Here is a 17,085-nt window from a genome sequence, read left to right as displayed (position 1 = left end):
GGTCCTTGTGGTGCATGTCAGGCAAACTATGCTTTGCCTCTGTACCTTTCTCTCTCGAACCCAGACGAGCAGCAGTGTGAAGGAAAATACAACACAAACTTAGTTCAGAAACGATAGTAACTCAGTCGCTGGGCTCAGCAACTAGAATCCTTATCTTGTAAGCCTTATTAAATCTAAATCCTCTGGTGTCCAATCCTGATGGATCTGCCATTGAAACCGGAAGACACTTGTAGCTACATCTTGTCCTCACACTATCCCAGTCCAAAAAGGACTCAACTCTGCTGCTTCCTCCTCTCTGCCCCTCTCCAACCCAGAAGTCCCGCCTACTCACCCAGTGATTGGCTCCTTTATTCACTCGGGGATTGGTTCCCAAGAAGTCACCGGAGTATGTGACTCACTCCTTGTCTGCAGGCCCTCCCAGTAGAGTAGAATTAGCACCAACGTGCCAACAGCACCAGACCATCCACAACATTCATCTATGAAAAATCTTCTTTCCCTTGATTTCTCTTTCATTAGAGTAATCTGTCCTTTGGCATCCTTGGTTTTGTGCACAGGGATTAAACCCAGGGCTCACACAGGCCGGGGAAGCACTCCACTCCTGTGCTCCTGCCCCCATTGCTGTCTGAAGACAGCAGCTGGAGCTTAAACTCCGAAGGCCTGTGCTTTTCTGTGAGCTGTTTCCTTCCGGGGCCTGTGCTTATTTTTAGAGTCATTGTTTTCCATTTCCACTGTTACTGTTAAATTGATTTTTCATCCCCGGCTGTAGATGTGGACTTCTCCATGGAAGACTACATTGATTGCTTGTGATCCGTATGGTAGTGCTTCTTACATAGTTGGGTGGACCTGCTTCCTCACCAAAACACCACAATGGAAAGGATCTGTGGCTGTCCGTGGACAAGTGTGTGTGTGACCTGTCACATTTCACTTTAAGTCGCGGGACATCGACTCCTGAGTGACAAGATGCCTGAACAATGATGTTTATAAGCAAAGCAAACTTCCCCTTTCATACTTTTGTCTTTATCTACCAGAAAGCCCCGGCTGAGGTACAGTTCCGCTGTCCTGCCGTCCATAGGCACGGCTTCCTCATCTGAGCAGCCAAGGCACAGCCAGTGGAAGGCGCAGCCAGCCAGTGGAGAGTGTAGCCAGCCAGTGGAGAGCGCAGCCAGTGGAGGGCGCAGCCAGTGGAGGGCGCAGCCAGTGGAGGGCGCAGCCAGTGGAGGGCGCAGCCAGTGGAGGGCGCGGCCAGCCAGTGGAGGGCGCGGCCAGCCAGTGGAGGGCGCAGCCAGTGGAGGGCACAGCCAGTGGAGGGCACAGCCAGCCAGTGGAGGGTGCAGCCAGTGGAGGGTGCAGCCAGCCAGTGGAGGGCACAGCCAGCCAGTGGAGGGCGCAGCCACCTGAATTTGCTGTTCAGCGTTCCAGCAGGGAAAGGCATTGTGTCACCCCTTTACTGGTTTTCCATCACTTTTTTGAATTAGATTGTGTTCTGAACTTTTTTTTACTTCTTTCTGAATGTGAGGGTTTGGGGGCCAAACACTAAACGTCTCCTTATTTGGCTCTCCTATTGTTTCCCAGGTTAAGGATGTTATTGGATCATTTTTGGGGTTTGGGGGCTCAGTATTGATCTCCATTTTCTTTGGTGTCTTTTTCCAGGCTAGGAATTTGCCTACATTATAAAACTTTTTTCTTTTTAATCTTCCAGGAACTTCCTATAACTTCTTTTCTGCTGATAAAATGTGGGGTGCTTTCCAGATCAAAGCGTTCAAGTGATACTGCATCTTCTGATGCTGAGTTTGATTGGCAGGGGAGGGAGAAAATTGTGCACGCGCGTGCATGTATGTGTGTGTGTGTGTGTGTGTGTGTGTGTGTGTTGCTCACTTGATCCCATTCTCTTATACTGATTCATTTGTTCCTTTAACACCTAATTCACTTCCCCCCTACTTTTCAAAGGACTCTATAATCTTTACTGGAAACAGAAAACATGGTCAGGCAGGCTGAGGAAGAGCGATTTTTGTAGGCCCTAATGTATTTTATGATTTCACTAGATGGGGAGTAAATTAGTTTCCCAGTGGTGTACTGTAATCAGGGAGTAAGGACTTGGCTCTTCTTTTAGTACTGCCGTGCTATTCTAAGTCAAAAATACCAAGCACACCTCGGGGTGACTAGCACATGGTGTGTACCCAAAGGCGTTGCTCTGGGGTTTGGAAAACATGAATACATATTCTTTTTCACAACTGTTTAAGTGAGGAAGCTGTTGATCTAGTTTAGCCCCAATTTCATAATTGATAAACACTTAGCTAAAGGCATACCTCAGTGGTAATCGGCTCTAGGGATACGGTCACGCAGCAGTGTGCCCCTGTTTACTGTGTTACGACGTACAGTTTGTGTCTACACGGGACTGCGTGGAACAGCACGGGAAACGCTGAGCTGAGGTAACAGTCTTTTCTCTTCTTAAGTGGAGCTGGAGGGAGGTAGGCCCTCTCCTTGCCAGAAACGTGGCTTCCCTTTCTGCTTCTGTGCTGCTGTCGCTCACAGCCCTCATCAGTGTGCCCACAAGGCCGATAGGCCTTCGCAGGCTCCGTATCCACGTTCTTGGCGGTTCCTGGAATTGCATCAATGGCCCTGACCTTCCAGTCTCAACTTGCCTGGAAATCCTTCTTGGGAGAGTTCCAGATACCTCATGGCTCAGAGCTACACCGTCCTTAGCTTCAAAGGAACCTGAGATGCTGTGGCTCTTTTTCTCTCTTCTCTTTTTCTCTTTCTTCTTTTCTCTTTCCTCTTTCCTCATTAGGCATAGAACTTCCTGGGGAGGGAAAAAAATCAAGATATCGTTCATGAAAACAGTAGAAATATAGTTAGGAATATAGTTGGCAGTGACTTCTACAAAGAAAAATGTACATCTTTGTCCCTAGAATTTAATCTGATCTCAATATTGATAGGAAAAAGTCTAAATGCAGTCCATGTGTTTACACAACCGTGTGTCAACAACCACGGCTGTTTCTCTGACACTTCATGACTGTATAGCTATGACTCATAACTCATGATTGCCTGCACAGGTCAATTCTGTGAGTCTGAATAAAATCGGAGAGGTCATTTCTGTGCTAAAATGCACTTCAATTTTTTTCTCAGGATTACAATTTTTTTTCGTCATATGCCAGGTCATTTTCATAAAAAGTTTGGGATGCAGGTCTGAATGAAGAAACGGTGTTAGTTATCCCTGGGAAAAATGGTCCTTAGTAATAAGGTAAAGGGAGTTGGGCATCAGGAGGTTTGCAGAAGGATGTTTTTCCCCAAATCAGACAAACTTGGGGGAGAAGGTTTATTTACTTTGAAACAACGGAGAAAAAAGACACTCAAATAAGGCATAAATAATCCGACAGTTTATGTATGCATGTGATGCTCCCACACACCCTACTCGAGGGCAGGTCTTTGTTGCCTTCCTTCTATCACCCAATAGTACTTCAGTTCTCTTCAACAGACCTGTAGCATGTCTGTTGTTTTCTAAGGGTAAATACCATGTGGGAGGCACAAGTGAGTGTGTATGCATGTGGTAGAGGCACATCTGAGTGTGGATGTATGGTGGGAGCCACATGTGAGAGTGGATGTGTGTGGTGGGAGGCAGACGTGACTGTGTATGTATGTGGTGGAGGCCAACATGAGTGTGTATGCATGTGGTGAGAGGCACACATGAGTGTGTAATGCATATGGTGGGAGGCACACATGAGTGTGTATGCATGTGGTGGGAGGCACATGTGAGTGTGTATGCATGCAGTGAGAGGCACACATGAGTGTATATGTATGTGGTGAGAAGCACACATGAGTGTGTATGTATGTGGTAAGGCACACATGAGTGTGTATGTATGTGTTAAGAGGCACACATGAGTGTGTATACATGTGGTAAGAGGCACATGTGAGTGTGTATGCACATGGTAAGAGGCACACGTGAGTGTGTATGCATGTGGTAAGAGGCACATGTGAGTGTGTATGCATGTGGTGAGAGCCACATGTAAGTGTGTATGTATGGTAGGAGGCACATGTGAGTATGTATGTATGGTGGGAGGCAAATATGTGTATGTATGATAGGAAGTACATGTGAGTGTGTATTATGGTGGGAGGCACATGTGAGTATGTATGTATGGTGGGAGGTACATGTGAGTGTGTATGCATATGGTGGGAGGCATACATGAGTGTGTATACATGTGGTGGAGGCACATGTGAGTGTATATGTATGGTAGGAAGCATACATGAGTGTGTATGTATGTGGTGGGAGGCACACATGAGTGTGTATGTATGTAGTGGGAGGCACACTTGAGTGAGTATGTATGTATGTGGTGGGGGGCACATATGAGAGTGTATGCATGTAGTAGAAGGCACACATAAATGTGTATATATGTGGTGAGAGGCACACATGTGTGTATGCATATGGTGGAGGCACGCATGCAGTGGAGGCACATGTGGTGGAGGAACACATGAGTGTATATGTATGGGGTGAAAGGCACACATGAGTGTGTACGCATGTGGTGAGAGGCACACGTGAGTATGTATGTCTGATGTAGGAGGCACACATGAGTGTGTATGCCTGATGCAGTAGGCATTCCTGTTTCAGCATACATGTTAGCTGACCATGGGACATCTGTGATGTAAAGGAGAAGAGAATGATTTGATGTCTGTTCTGTGTAGAAGTAGTGTGTTGGTTGCATTCTCCCATTCTCTTTCATAGAATCCAGAATAACATGACAGTGGTGTCTGCTTTGGCCCTTATACAGGACAGCTGGCCTAGCCCAGAACCCGCCCAAAGAAGGTAGCCCACTTCACTCGGGTGCTTCTCAGACTATACATAGATGCAGATGGCTATCAGGCAGAGAACGGCTCTGTGTGGCCTCTTCATGGAGAAACACTTTGCTGTCAACTGTCCTGTGAATCGCTCTCTTGCCCCTTCTGTTCTTCTCTCTGGACTTGTTCACTTGTCTGACTTTTACCGATTTCTCTTTTGCTTGAAACAGCAGTGTGATGCTATTCTCAGGCTCAGAACGCATGTACCACTACCAACCAGTTTTCCTAGGCACAGAATGCATCTACCACTACCAACTGGTTTTCCGGGATTTCTATCCACTTCTAAATGTTGGCGGACCATTGTGTGGGAGCCAGCATTGTTTAGGATCTGTTGTTGTTTTAGAGACAGGATTTTCTAAAGCTCAGTCTGGCCTCAAACTCATAGTGTCACTAAGGATGGCCTTGAGCTCCTGATCCCCTGCCTCTGCAGATCATGGTGCCCCGCTTAGATCTTTCCTTATAAAAATCCATCCTATCAGCGAGTGACTAGGCACGACAAGGGGGAGATGCACTTACTCTTAGTCCTTAGCCACTTCCTGCGCTATCTCGTGAACAGTGTCTCTACTTACAAACTGGTGTTTTATTTTGTTTTGTTTTGTTTTTTTACCACTAGGAACATTGTGGGGGAGGCTTATGAAAACAGCAGTTTCTAAGTTCTGACAGAACAGCTTTTGATTTCTGTGATGTCTAGTATGTTTAATTTTTCAGAAAGTTAATTCAAGCATAGAATATAATATTTATATCTTACTGGGATGATGCCTTTTTGAGAAAATTGCAAAGTCTTGGAGGTTATTCTGCATGAGTTCTACAAAGTCAGCATCCTTTGCAAATAGGAACCTTAGCTGCCAATACACTTCATACATCATGAAAACTGGTGACTCTCCAGTATTCTGTAGGTGGGGATGAAATATTTGGTTCAGTATTATGAGTTTATGAAGTTCTCAGCCTAATACCAATTTCTTAATTGCATTAAAAAAAAGATTTGACTCTTGACATGAACATATAAACCATCGTGGGATGCAAGTGTACATCCAGTTTTGTTTGTTATTTATTTGTATATACATTGAGGCTTTATTCAGCCATAAAAACATAGAATTGAGTCCTTTACAGGAAACAGATGGGAGATGAAGATTATAGTGTTATATGCAATAGGCCAGGTTCAGAAAGACAAAGATCAGGTGTTTTCTGTAAATTCAGTTTTGAAGCAATGTGCTTTCATTAGCCAGCTGCATGCTGACAGGGCTGGGTTCTACTCTTGGCTTTAAAGGCTCAAGGTTGGAAGGCCAAGGCTGACGTGACAGCCAAAGATGATTCTCTCATCTTCAGCTCTGCTCCTCTCCGCATTGAGGAGTTTGCGTAGATTCAGTTCTGCTCCTCTCCACATTGAGGAATTTGTGGAGATTCAGTTCTGCTCCTCTCCACATTGAGGAGTTTGCGTAGATTCAGTTCTGCTCCTCTCTACATTGAGGAGTTTGTGGAGATTCAGTTCTGCTCCTCTCCTCATTGAGGAGTTTGCGTAGATTCAGCTCTGCTCCTCTCCGCATTGAGGAATTTGTGGAGATTCAGTTCTGCTCCTCTCTGCATTGAGGAGTTTGCGTAGATTCATAGGATATGTGATTCCCAGGAAACACATCCGTATGCCCAGAGTAGCAGTAAGTGTAACTGGTCTCTGCTACTTTGTGGGTTCTTCTTTATCCCACCCTTGATTCTCCTGGTTTCACCCCCTAACATTAGACAGGAAAGAAACAAGGATAGAAGAGAAAGAGACTCCTGAATCTAATTTCTTTCCTTTCCTTTCCTTTCTTCTTGGACCACAGCTACTAACAAACCACAGACAACCTCCCTAAATGACCAACAACCTCCGTAAATGACCAACAACCTCCCTAAATAACCAACAACCACCCTAAATGACCAACAAACAACCATCCTAAATGACCAACAACCTCCCTAAATGACCAACAACTTCCCTAAATGACCAACAACCTCCGTAAATGACCAACAACCTCCGTAAATGACCAACAACCTCCCTAAATGACCAACAAACAACCACCCTAAATGACCAAAAACCTCCGTAAATGACCAACAAACAACCATCCTAAATGACCAACAACCTCCCTAAATGACCAACAACTTCCCTAAATGACCAACAACTTCCCTAAATGACCAACAACCTCCCTAAATGACCAACAACCACCCACCCTAAATGACCAACAAACAACCACCCTACCTCTCCGGGCCTTCGCAATTATAGACCATATGAAAAGTTCCTGGAATTTCAAATATCACACAGTCACAGAAATTATCTGCTGCTGGCAAAACCATGTCTCCGCTAGAGCACAAGGCAAATCATGGTCAGCTACTGCACACAGTGTGACGCAGCCCCACAGCCCACACCTGGGGCTAACATGAAAGCTCATTCTTATAATACTGATGGATTTTTTTAAGAGACCAAAGTCCCAGAATTCTCAAAAATGTCACAACTAAGTGCCTGGTTCCCTCTGTTGTAGGATGATCTATTAAGCTTCCTGAACGCTTCTCCAAATAGAATTTTGTTTTCTTCCTGCTGCATATAACAATCACACAGTAACAGAGTCTTTAGGAGGACAGCATCATAGAGCAAAATCATGATATCCAAACACTCAAAGAAGAAAAGAGAACACAGGCAGACAGCTGGCAGTGCCTGCCGTTAGAGTAGTTCTGTTGTGGTTCATGGTATTTGGTAGGATCATTGATGAATTGGTAAGTGCCATATAAACACAGGTAGCCATGAGCTCTGTGAGTCTTTGTGCAGTTCCATGAATCACACGTAAGTATGTATGTGTGTATGTATGTATGTATGTATGTATATAATGCATCATAAAATACATGGCCATGTTTGCAGTGATGAGCTGGAGAAAATGACTTTCACTTCTTTTCCTTAGCCTAGTGATTCTTGTAAGCATGTGGCTCAGTTGGACGGTACCAAGGAAGAGAAAGATCTGCCAGGAGTTTCCAAGACAAGCAGACCTCTGGTAAGTTATGGGGAGGAGGGATGGGGATGTGGAAGAAGGCATTTGTTCATGACAGTCATGCAGAACTTTAGAACAGTGCAGTGTGGCTGAAGTGGTTGCACAGACGTCATCTGTTAAACATATCTGAACAGTCTCTACTTCTCATCGGTTTCTGAGAAAAACATTTAGCAGTGAACCAGCCCACGTTAATAGGTAAATATACTACAACAGCACATTCTACAAAAACAGACACGCAGCACAGTCACTCGGTAGGGAAATCTCCTTTCTTTTCCCTTCTTCCCCTCTCCGTGCCTGCTCCCCACCTTCTGTAGTCACTGCTGCTCATCACTCACACCCACCATGGAAGAGTCCAGTGAGATGGAGCAACAGCTAAGGCTCAATCTGTGTAGAGCTGAGAACACTGGCTCTGTTTGGGGCTTTCTGGAGCTTTTCACATATGTGTGTCCGCTGGTGGTACATTCATAGTGTGTGTGGATGGATCACAAACTAATACTATGTGAGAGAGACCAGACAAAACATTCAACTAGTGTAAAAATACAAGAAGCAGGTGATAACCCCCAGCAACCTCAAGGCCATCAATGACTTCCTGGGGACTGGGATAAAGGAAAGAGGGACGAACAGATCCCCAGAGGGCATGAGCACATTTTGGAGTGCTGGCGACAACATTCACCATCTTGACCATAGTAATGGCTGATTCCATACGATCAAAGTTTTGATCAAAGTTTTAAATTAATTTCATCAAATTATGTGCCTTATATACATAAACGTTGAGTTTAGTTGTATGGTTAATTATACACCAACTTTATCTCAACCAATGGTTAAAAAACAGCCCATAGTAAGTCTAACAAGTCCATAGGTAGCCTAGCTATTTACTTTGCAGGCCACTGCTTTCAGAGCGTTAATAGCAGTCCATAGTCCTTACGGCTGATCTTTGACTGACTCACAGATGGCACTGTGATTGGATACTTACAGAGGATTTACAATCCAACTGCTGTCATCGGAATCCTAGTGTACAGATCACCGCTCCTAGAGATAGATAAAGAAGACGTTCTTCTTAGCTTCAGTCAACACAGATGAAGTATTTATTGGAGAGGTTAGTTTGCTGGAGAGGCAGAGTAGTCAATCGAGTTTACTGCCAGTGTCTTAGGTGGAAAATCAAATCCAGCTCCTGTCCTTGATTCATAACTCACTGCAAAATACGACTGTGCCATCTGTTCCGAGTCACCAGTGGCATCTGTGTGCATTTCCTGTGGAAGAAAATCGGAGGAACCTTGATTTAAACAAGTAGGAGTTTGTTTTAATCACAGATTAAGAAACTGGTGATTAACAATGTGCCCCCCACCAAAAAAAATCTCAGCAGTGGCAAACAGCACAGTGGTGACCTTAGCATGGGAACCCCCTCCTTCAGCTGGTGGGCTGAGTCTTGTCCCAACCCTGTGTTGAAGAAACCAAGCTGATGTCCCTAGGAGCCTTGGCCACCTAACTGTGTTCACACAGACCTTCCATTTTCCTGGAAAACCTGCACAGCAGAATTTCTCTACTCTCCACAGTCAGCCCAAAGTATCCTTCCTGACAGAGGGTCTTTCCTTTAGTGGCTTAGCCCCTAGCTCCTGAAATATAAGCTATCTAGGTTTCTCATGTAAAGTTTTGGTTTTATTTTGTGGGTCTTGCAAACTTTTAGTTTATGCTGGAGCCTGAACTTTGACATAGATCTTGGTTTTATTTCATTCCTTCTACTCACACTCAGTGAGCCTTTCCCATCTGAGGGCTGCGTTCTCTCTTTAGCCTCTGGAGATTTTTCTTCCGTTGTATCTTAGACTCGCTTTTCTCCTCAGTTCCTGTGGTTCATCTTTCTAGAATACAAATCACTGCATGGTTGATACTTTGCTTGAGTCATATCTCACTACTTGCTAAGTCTTACCTCACATCAGTCTCCTGGCCAAGTATTTTATGCTTTTTCAACATTGTGTTTCAAATTAGTACATATTTTCTTGGCCATAATTATGTGGTTATTTAGGTTTCTATCTCTTCATGTAGATTTCAGAAAACATATTCATATTTCCCAAGAAAAAACCTTCACTTTAAATTCCTATACCCATTGTTACAGTGCTATGTTCTGAGCGAGAATGGCTTAAGTCTTTGAAGGTATAAGTTAAGGTATATGTACACCTTCTTGAAACTGACCCACAATTTACAAATCACACAACACTTTAGGTGTGCCATTCAACTGGTTGCTCCCCAGAAAGACAGTCAATGTGAGTGTAGGAAATGGCCATCACCATGCAAAGGCTCTCCTGTCCTTGTCATGGGACACTCCTTCTTGCCTTCACAAACACACTGGGATGACTGACATCTTTGCCAGTTTTCATCTCCATGGAAGTAGAGTTTTACACACAAGACTGGTTTGGTATCTGCTTTATTTCCCTCATAATTAAAAATTTAAGATCAACCATTTTGTTACACATACTCTTGTAGCGGATTATATTCCATTTTATAACAGTGCCTCCTGTGGCTATATGCGCTTACCTGATGACGGATGATTGGATTGCTTCCAGTTTGGGCAATTATTATGAGCAATGCTATCATGAACATTCATGTAGCTAAAGGGTGTGTATTCATGTTTCTATAGAATATAAAGCCCACATAATTCAGATTGTTGTCAAACACTAAGCAGAGCAGCACACAGCATCAGCACACACAGCATCAGCACACACAGCATCAGCACACACAGCATCAGTACACACAGCATCAGCATCAGCACACACAGCATCAGCACACACACAGCATCACCACACACAGCATCAGCACACACACACACAGCATCAGCACACACAGCATCAGCACACACAGCATCAGCACATACAGCATCAGCACATACAGCATCGGCACACAGCATCCTCACACAGTACTCTCAGCAGGGAATAATTTCATAGGTAAACCCAACAGCACTAAATTCCATCTTCAAAAGCACTGCAGTCAGAGATCACCCCCAGGGTGGTTTTTATGTGTATCTTGTATGGAGGGTGCTGTTAGCTCTGGTGTGTGTGGATGAGTTCACGTGAGAAACAAAATAATTACCATGTAAATATTTTTTTCAGTATCTTTAATATCTACTAAGACATGAACCTTTTGTGTTTTTCCCAAACTTTCCAAAGGTAAATATTTTGTGTGGAGAACATATGAACTTTGAGGAAGTGGCATGCTCAATGACTCAAACAGGGAACTGTTTCCACCTGGGGGAGCACCCTCAGGTTAGGGAACTGGAGCACTCCCACTGGTGGCATTTAGCACTCTGGTTGAGGTTCCAGTGACTGGAGCACCTCTGGCCAAGTCTGGCATCCTAGAGTGTGTCCATGTCTGCTTCCCAGCCTTTCCCAGCCCACTCCCCGCAGCACTGTGAGCCAAAGCCCTCAGCACAGCAAAGGGAAGTACCGCACACATCCTCTCCGAGGGAGGTCTCGGTACTTAACTGCTCCAGTAAGGGCTGGAGCAGCACTGGAATTCATCGACTTCTCAATTGATTCACTTAGGAAATCATTGCGTTTCCTCTGTAGCTAAGTGGCTTTAGCTTCCTCACAGGCAGAATTGTTTCTGTGCTCCTGGCACTTAGCTTTAAGGTGTGTAGAGTGGGCGGGAGCGGGCAAGACCTTGCCAAATGCAAAATCAGAGAGAGGAAGGCGCTGTCTCACTTCCTGTACGGCTGGTTCACTATTGTCCTCTCTCCAGCTCCTTTCCCTGTGACCCCTGAGACCCTTTTTCTCTTGTGCTAGTAGCCCGTGCGCCCTCAAAGCACTCGGTTTATTTTATTTAGATGATATGCTTTACATTTTCCTCAGATTATATTTAAGGGAGAGGTCTGCCTAGCATCTGTGTTTGCAACTATTCTTAATTATTTCCTGCATCCACCCTCTGTATTTGTTCATTTTTTTTGTTATTATCTTGTTTTTCCTCATCATTTCCTAGAAACGCTCCTTTATACTACTTAATTTTTTTAAAAAAAAATGTATGTGTATGGGTGTTTGCCTACAAGGTATGTCTTATACTGTGTGTCTGTCCAGAAGAGGCCATCAGACTCCTTGGGACTGAAGTTATAGGCATTTGTGATCCCCTTGTAGGTGTCTGGATTTGAACTCGGACCCTCTGAATGAGCAGCCAGTACTCTCAACCATGAATCTGTCTTTCCAGCCCTCTTATGCTACTTTGACAGCTCATATCTCTCTTACTGTTTGCTTTCCATCTAGAAATTGCTGTCAGTTGTTCTACTGTGGAATTCTTGACTGAACTAACTCCAGGGCTGTGGCAGATTGGTTCCCTATAAGATAATCTGCCATTTGCAGTGATTTTGGTAGGAGGAGGGGCAGACAGTTGTTATTCTGCCACCTTGATTGACTTCCTTCAGATGGTTCTGGAGTTCCTTTTGTTTCTTTTAAGAGTTCTGTTGTGCTGGGCAGTGGCGGTGCATGCCTTTAATCCCAGCACTTTGGAGGCAGAGGCAGGCAGATTTCTGAGTTCAAGGCCAGCCTAGTCTACAGAGTGAGTTCCAGGACAGCCAGGGATACACAGAGAAACTCTGTCTTGAGAAACTAAAAAAAAAAAAGAAAGAAAGAAAGAAACAAGAGTTTGGTTTTTGGTTTATCTATAACTGTTTGTCTCTGTCTATCTACCTACCTGCCTACCTATCTATCCATCCATCTATCATAAATCTATCTATAATCTATCTATCCATCTATCATAAATCTATCCATCCATCATCTACCTACATGCCATCTGTGTATCTATTATCCATCTATCTCTATCATCTATCCATTTTATCATCTCTATCATCATCATCTGCCATCGTCTATCTGTCATCTACCCATGTATTCTATCTATATCTATTTACCTTAAATGTCTGTTTATCTATCTATACATCTAGTCTATGTCTACTTTATCTATTATCTAGCTATCCATTCTTTCTGTCATCTTATCTACTCATCTATTCTACCTATCTATCTATTATCTATCTGTCCATCTACCATCTTCTATCTATGTATCTATGTATGTATCTACCCATCATCTATCTATCTATCTATCTATCTATCTATCTATCTATCTATCTGATTTACTTATTTATTTGTGACCAATAAGTTCTCACGTAGCCCAGGCTAGCTTTAAACTCTCTATGTAGCTGAGGCTGTGCCTGAACTCCTTACCCTCCTACCTGTGTCCACCAAGGGCTGGGATCACAGGTGTACATCTCTGCACCAACTGCTTTGCTTATTGTTGAAGGAGTTTAGAGCATCTGGAGAAAATAGGGTCAAATGAAATGACAAGTGAATTTTTTAAAGTATTTTGTTTTTTGTAGTTCTCAAGTATATTCAATTTTATTTCATTTCTTAATTCAAGAAAATTCACGTCTTCTTTTAGTTGGTATTGCATACAGTGGCAGAAAAAGCTCAAATCTCTCTAGCTTTATCAATAAAAAATGTGGTATCATTGCAGGTGAATTCTACAAGAAAAAATTAGTCATATAATTTTCTAAGAAAGGAAAACAAAGGTGGTTTTCATTTACTTTCAGATTTAAAATGAGTAGCTCAGCTCTGACAGGGCAGCCACCTGGACATGGTCAGATTTGATCATCTGCCACCCTTAGATCTGTGGGCCCCAGTTTTACCCACCATTCTTACCTGTCCAGGGCACTTGGCTGCTCCATGCTGCCTCTGTGATCTTCTCACAAGCAGATTGAGGATATATATATATATGTATATATATATATATGTATATATATGCATATGTATATGTATAATATGTTTAGTTAAAACAGGTCTTACTTTGCACCCCAGGCTGTTACCCAATCCCCAGTCATCCTGCCTCAGCCTCTTGAGTGTTGAGATTAAAACTACCACATCTGCTTCTGTTCCTATTGGTCAGGAAACTGATCTGCCTTAGTTCCTATTGGTCAGGAAACTGATCTGCCTTAGTTCCTATTGGTCAGGAAACTGATCTGCCTTAGTTCCTATTGGTCAGGAAACTGATCTGCCTTAGTTTCTCAGAAACACCTGACATAAGGTTATACTTGTGCCTTGTTGCCCAAATTAGCTGCATGATCCCTCTTAGTGTCACATGAGCCTAAAAATGAAGATTTTCTTTATTTAATACCTAAATCTCTAGCATTATATTAAGCATGTGGCATGTAGTAGCAGTGTCTGTTGCAGATGTCAGCATCTACCAGAGGGTCTGGAGTTCAGGGTCTCACGGTGGAGTGGCACGAATGGCCATATGCACTTTTATGTACCTGGACAGTTGTAACTTCACACCTGTTACACACATCTCCTGTGAGCAGTGGAAAGCGCAGACATACTGGCAAGTCATTCCAGAGTAAGAATGTTTCTTTTGTTTCTCTGTTCAGCCAGACGATGCTTCTCTCAACAGTACCACCCTAGCCAATGGTGCTCAGGATGAAGAAGGTGATTTTGTGGCCCTTCAGAGTGGTTCTGTGGTAAGTCTTTGATGTCCCCACAGTTGCATGTTAGGACAACAATGTCAGAAGGGAAGAAGAGCCATTTCTTCAAGACAGATTAAGAAAACCTGAACTAGGATTGCAGGTAGCTGCCCGCCAGCCATCTGGCAGCCAGAAGAATACTCAAAGTGAGGAATGGATTTCCCTTTTGCCAAGCCTAGTAGGGCGGGTGGGCGTGTACTCAGCTGCATGAGAGGCTGAAGCAGGTGTGATCAGCCTCGTGAGACTTTGTGCCAAAAATGTTAATAAAAGGGACTGGGGAGTTGCGGAAAGTGCTGTGTGAGCATGCAGACATAAGTTTGTGCCCAGTGTGCACATAAAATCCTGGATGTGGTGGATTGAGATTGTCATCTTAGCAACAAGGAGTCAGAGACAGGGAGATAGCTGGTTCTCACTGGCCTAATCAAGCCAGTTTAGCCCAATCTGTGAGCCTCAGGTCCCTTTGAGAGACTCTGCCTTAAGAAACAATGTGGACGGCTCCTGAGGAGAAATAAGCCAAGGCTAACCCCATGCTTACACACACACACACACACACACACACACGCACACGCACACGCACACGCACAAACACACACATGTGCACACAAACATGAACAGACATGCACACCTTCACACATGCATACACACACAAATAATGAATACAAAATAGCAGAAAAGGTTAGTGTATAGCTCAAAGGTGAACACTTCCCTAGCATCCAAGAGACCCTAGGTTCAATCTGTATTTAAAGGGGGCTGTACTAATCAATAGGATTAATATGTGAAAATGGAAGCGAGCTTTTTCCAGTTGTGAAGGTCATCTTCTTCACTGTGTTCTCACAGAGTGTCTCCAGCAGCTCCCCGAGTTGCCTTCACTTCCCCACATTAACCTTCAAGTTCCTTTGCTTCTTGGGAAAGCCAGAGAGCTCCTGCAGGACACTGGAGGCTCTGGACCTTGCTTGCCTGAATTCATTTCCAGCCTGCTTCTGAGGGCTCATCCACTCAACTCTCTCTTTACATACCCACCCCCCCCGACCTTGAGCAATAGTTAAAACTTTATTTTTTTGTCAAAAATCCCACGTCATCTCCCTCCACTTAGACTACTACAAGTACGCACTGTCTCTGAGCCAGTTCTCTGCCAGAGATACAGTAATAATGGCAGAGCCCTATTTGATGGGATCTTGGTCCTCTGATGCTGCATCGATAGGAGCCTGGTGTCAGCCCAGAGGATGCTTGGAAGAGGTGGCACCTATCCCTGCTCATCCCCTAGGGCCACAGTTTCTCAGTCTTTGCCTATCTTGAGGAACAGGATAAGTGACATTCATGTAGGACCCACTCCTGGAATCTGCTCATTGTTTGGAAAACCGGTGTTGCTACTCATATGTGAACTGAACTCGGACATGCATGAAGTGAGATTGTCTCTAGTTTAGAGGTCACCTGAAATCTATCCACTTCTAATAGGATCCTATTTGGAAACTTGGCGATCACAGGAGTTGTTACCAGCAGTAGAGCTTAAACAATCGTGCCAGTTCCCCTTGACTTGCAAGTCCTGTTTTCAGCCCTTCACTAAGAACCTCTGTTTACTATCTCAGCAGGTGGTACTGAGGTGCCTGAGTGCCTGCTGTGTATCAGCCTCAGCTTCACCTACCTCACCTTTCTTCACATCCATCTCTGGGGGCCCATGGGTGTTCTCCTGTGAATGCCTGTGATCTATCTGTACCTATGTCCCTTGTTACAAGTTCGTCTTTGGTTCAGACACTCATGGTCACCTTCTTCATTGCTGAAGCAGCCATTAGCTTTACACCCCTTACAGCCCTCATTTTGACAGACAGCTACACATCATGGATCCAAAGTGCACATCTTGCTTGAAGCTCTAGTGGGGCTCTCTGAAACGTCCTGGTTTACAGGGGAGCTCAAGACACACTATATGATAACTTATCTGCTGGGGTTCTCAGACACGCCTCTGCCCATGTCTTATACGTGGCAGCAATGGAGAGCACACCAAGCTGAAGGTGAAGTAGGGCGGATCCCTCACTCAGTTCCCACAGGAGATAAAGGCAGACATTCCTGGTGCATTTTGGTCTTCCATGGCGGTCCTGTGAGTTCACTTGTGGGTCCTGTTGCAGTTGACATCTTCATTCTTTTCTTTTAGCTTTTCCCCATCATTGGTTCCTTTAGGATGTCGATCCCTACTGGCCACACATCGTCTACATGGCGATCCTTAGAAGTTTGAGGAGAGGCTCTGATGTAGGAAAAGAACCCGATCTTGTGTGGTGACTGGAGCTAGAGGCAGGACGAGCTCATCAATCAAGTTTCATTATTTTTTTTTCCTGAAGATAAAATTGAATGTCAGTATGATATAAATAAAGCAGTATTAGGATTAAGACAGTCTCCCCAACAACAGTCCTAAACTTCTTTCACTTTGGGTTGTTATTCTATTGGGTCTCTGTCTATAAATGTGAATTAGAGTAGGGTTGCTGGGGTGCCCTATGATGCCAACTCAACACTCCCTGTACTTGTGCTGGGTGTTCTTGAACTTTCACCTTAAGGAGCCACATTCAGAGTCTGGTAGCTCTTCCTTGTAGGGAGCTGTGGACCACCAGCTGTGATTCTGTGATTCTCTCTGAGGTGGCGGGACTTCTGACACCTGGGTGAGAAAGTGCTGAGACCTCTTGACTTCCCAGATGCTAATCTGCAGGAGCTAGAAGTCTTGGGTGCCTGTACGGCTTGATAGTGCACCAAGACCCCGAGCTCTGTCCTAGGGGAGAC

At 44.3% G+C, this 17,085-nt stretch overlaps 1 protein-coding gene across 4 annotated transcripts in view; it reads left to right on the top strand.

Moving 5' to 3' along the window:
- The window catches only part of Arhgap28 (Rho GTPase activating protein 28), a 173,841-nt gene that overhangs the window by 123,678 nt on the left and 33,078 nt on the right, over window positions 1–17,085 (top strand). For all 4 annotated transcript variants that reach the window (XM_031368647.1, XM_031368650.1, XM_031368649.1 and 1 more), the window contains exons 4-5: window positions 7,752–7,841; window positions 14,230–14,319. In XM_031368647.1, coding sequence (XP_031224507.1) covers window positions 7,752–7,841; window positions 14,230–14,319 — 180 coding nt within the window. The remainder of the gene's footprint in view (window positions 1–7,751; window positions 7,842–14,229; window positions 14,320–17,085) is intronic.

The sequence above is a fragment of the Mastomys coucha genome, unplaced genomic scaffold (genome assembly GCF_008632895.1).
Source record: "Mastomys coucha isolate ucsf_1 unplaced genomic scaffold, UCSF_Mcou_1 pScaffold14, whole genome shotgun sequence".
Classification (NCBI taxonomy): Eukaryota; Metazoa; Chordata; class Mammalia; order Rodentia; family Muridae; genus Mastomys; species Mastomys coucha.
Note: the sequence above shows the minus strand (reverse complement) of the source record. Positions and strands in the feature narration are given on the sequence as shown.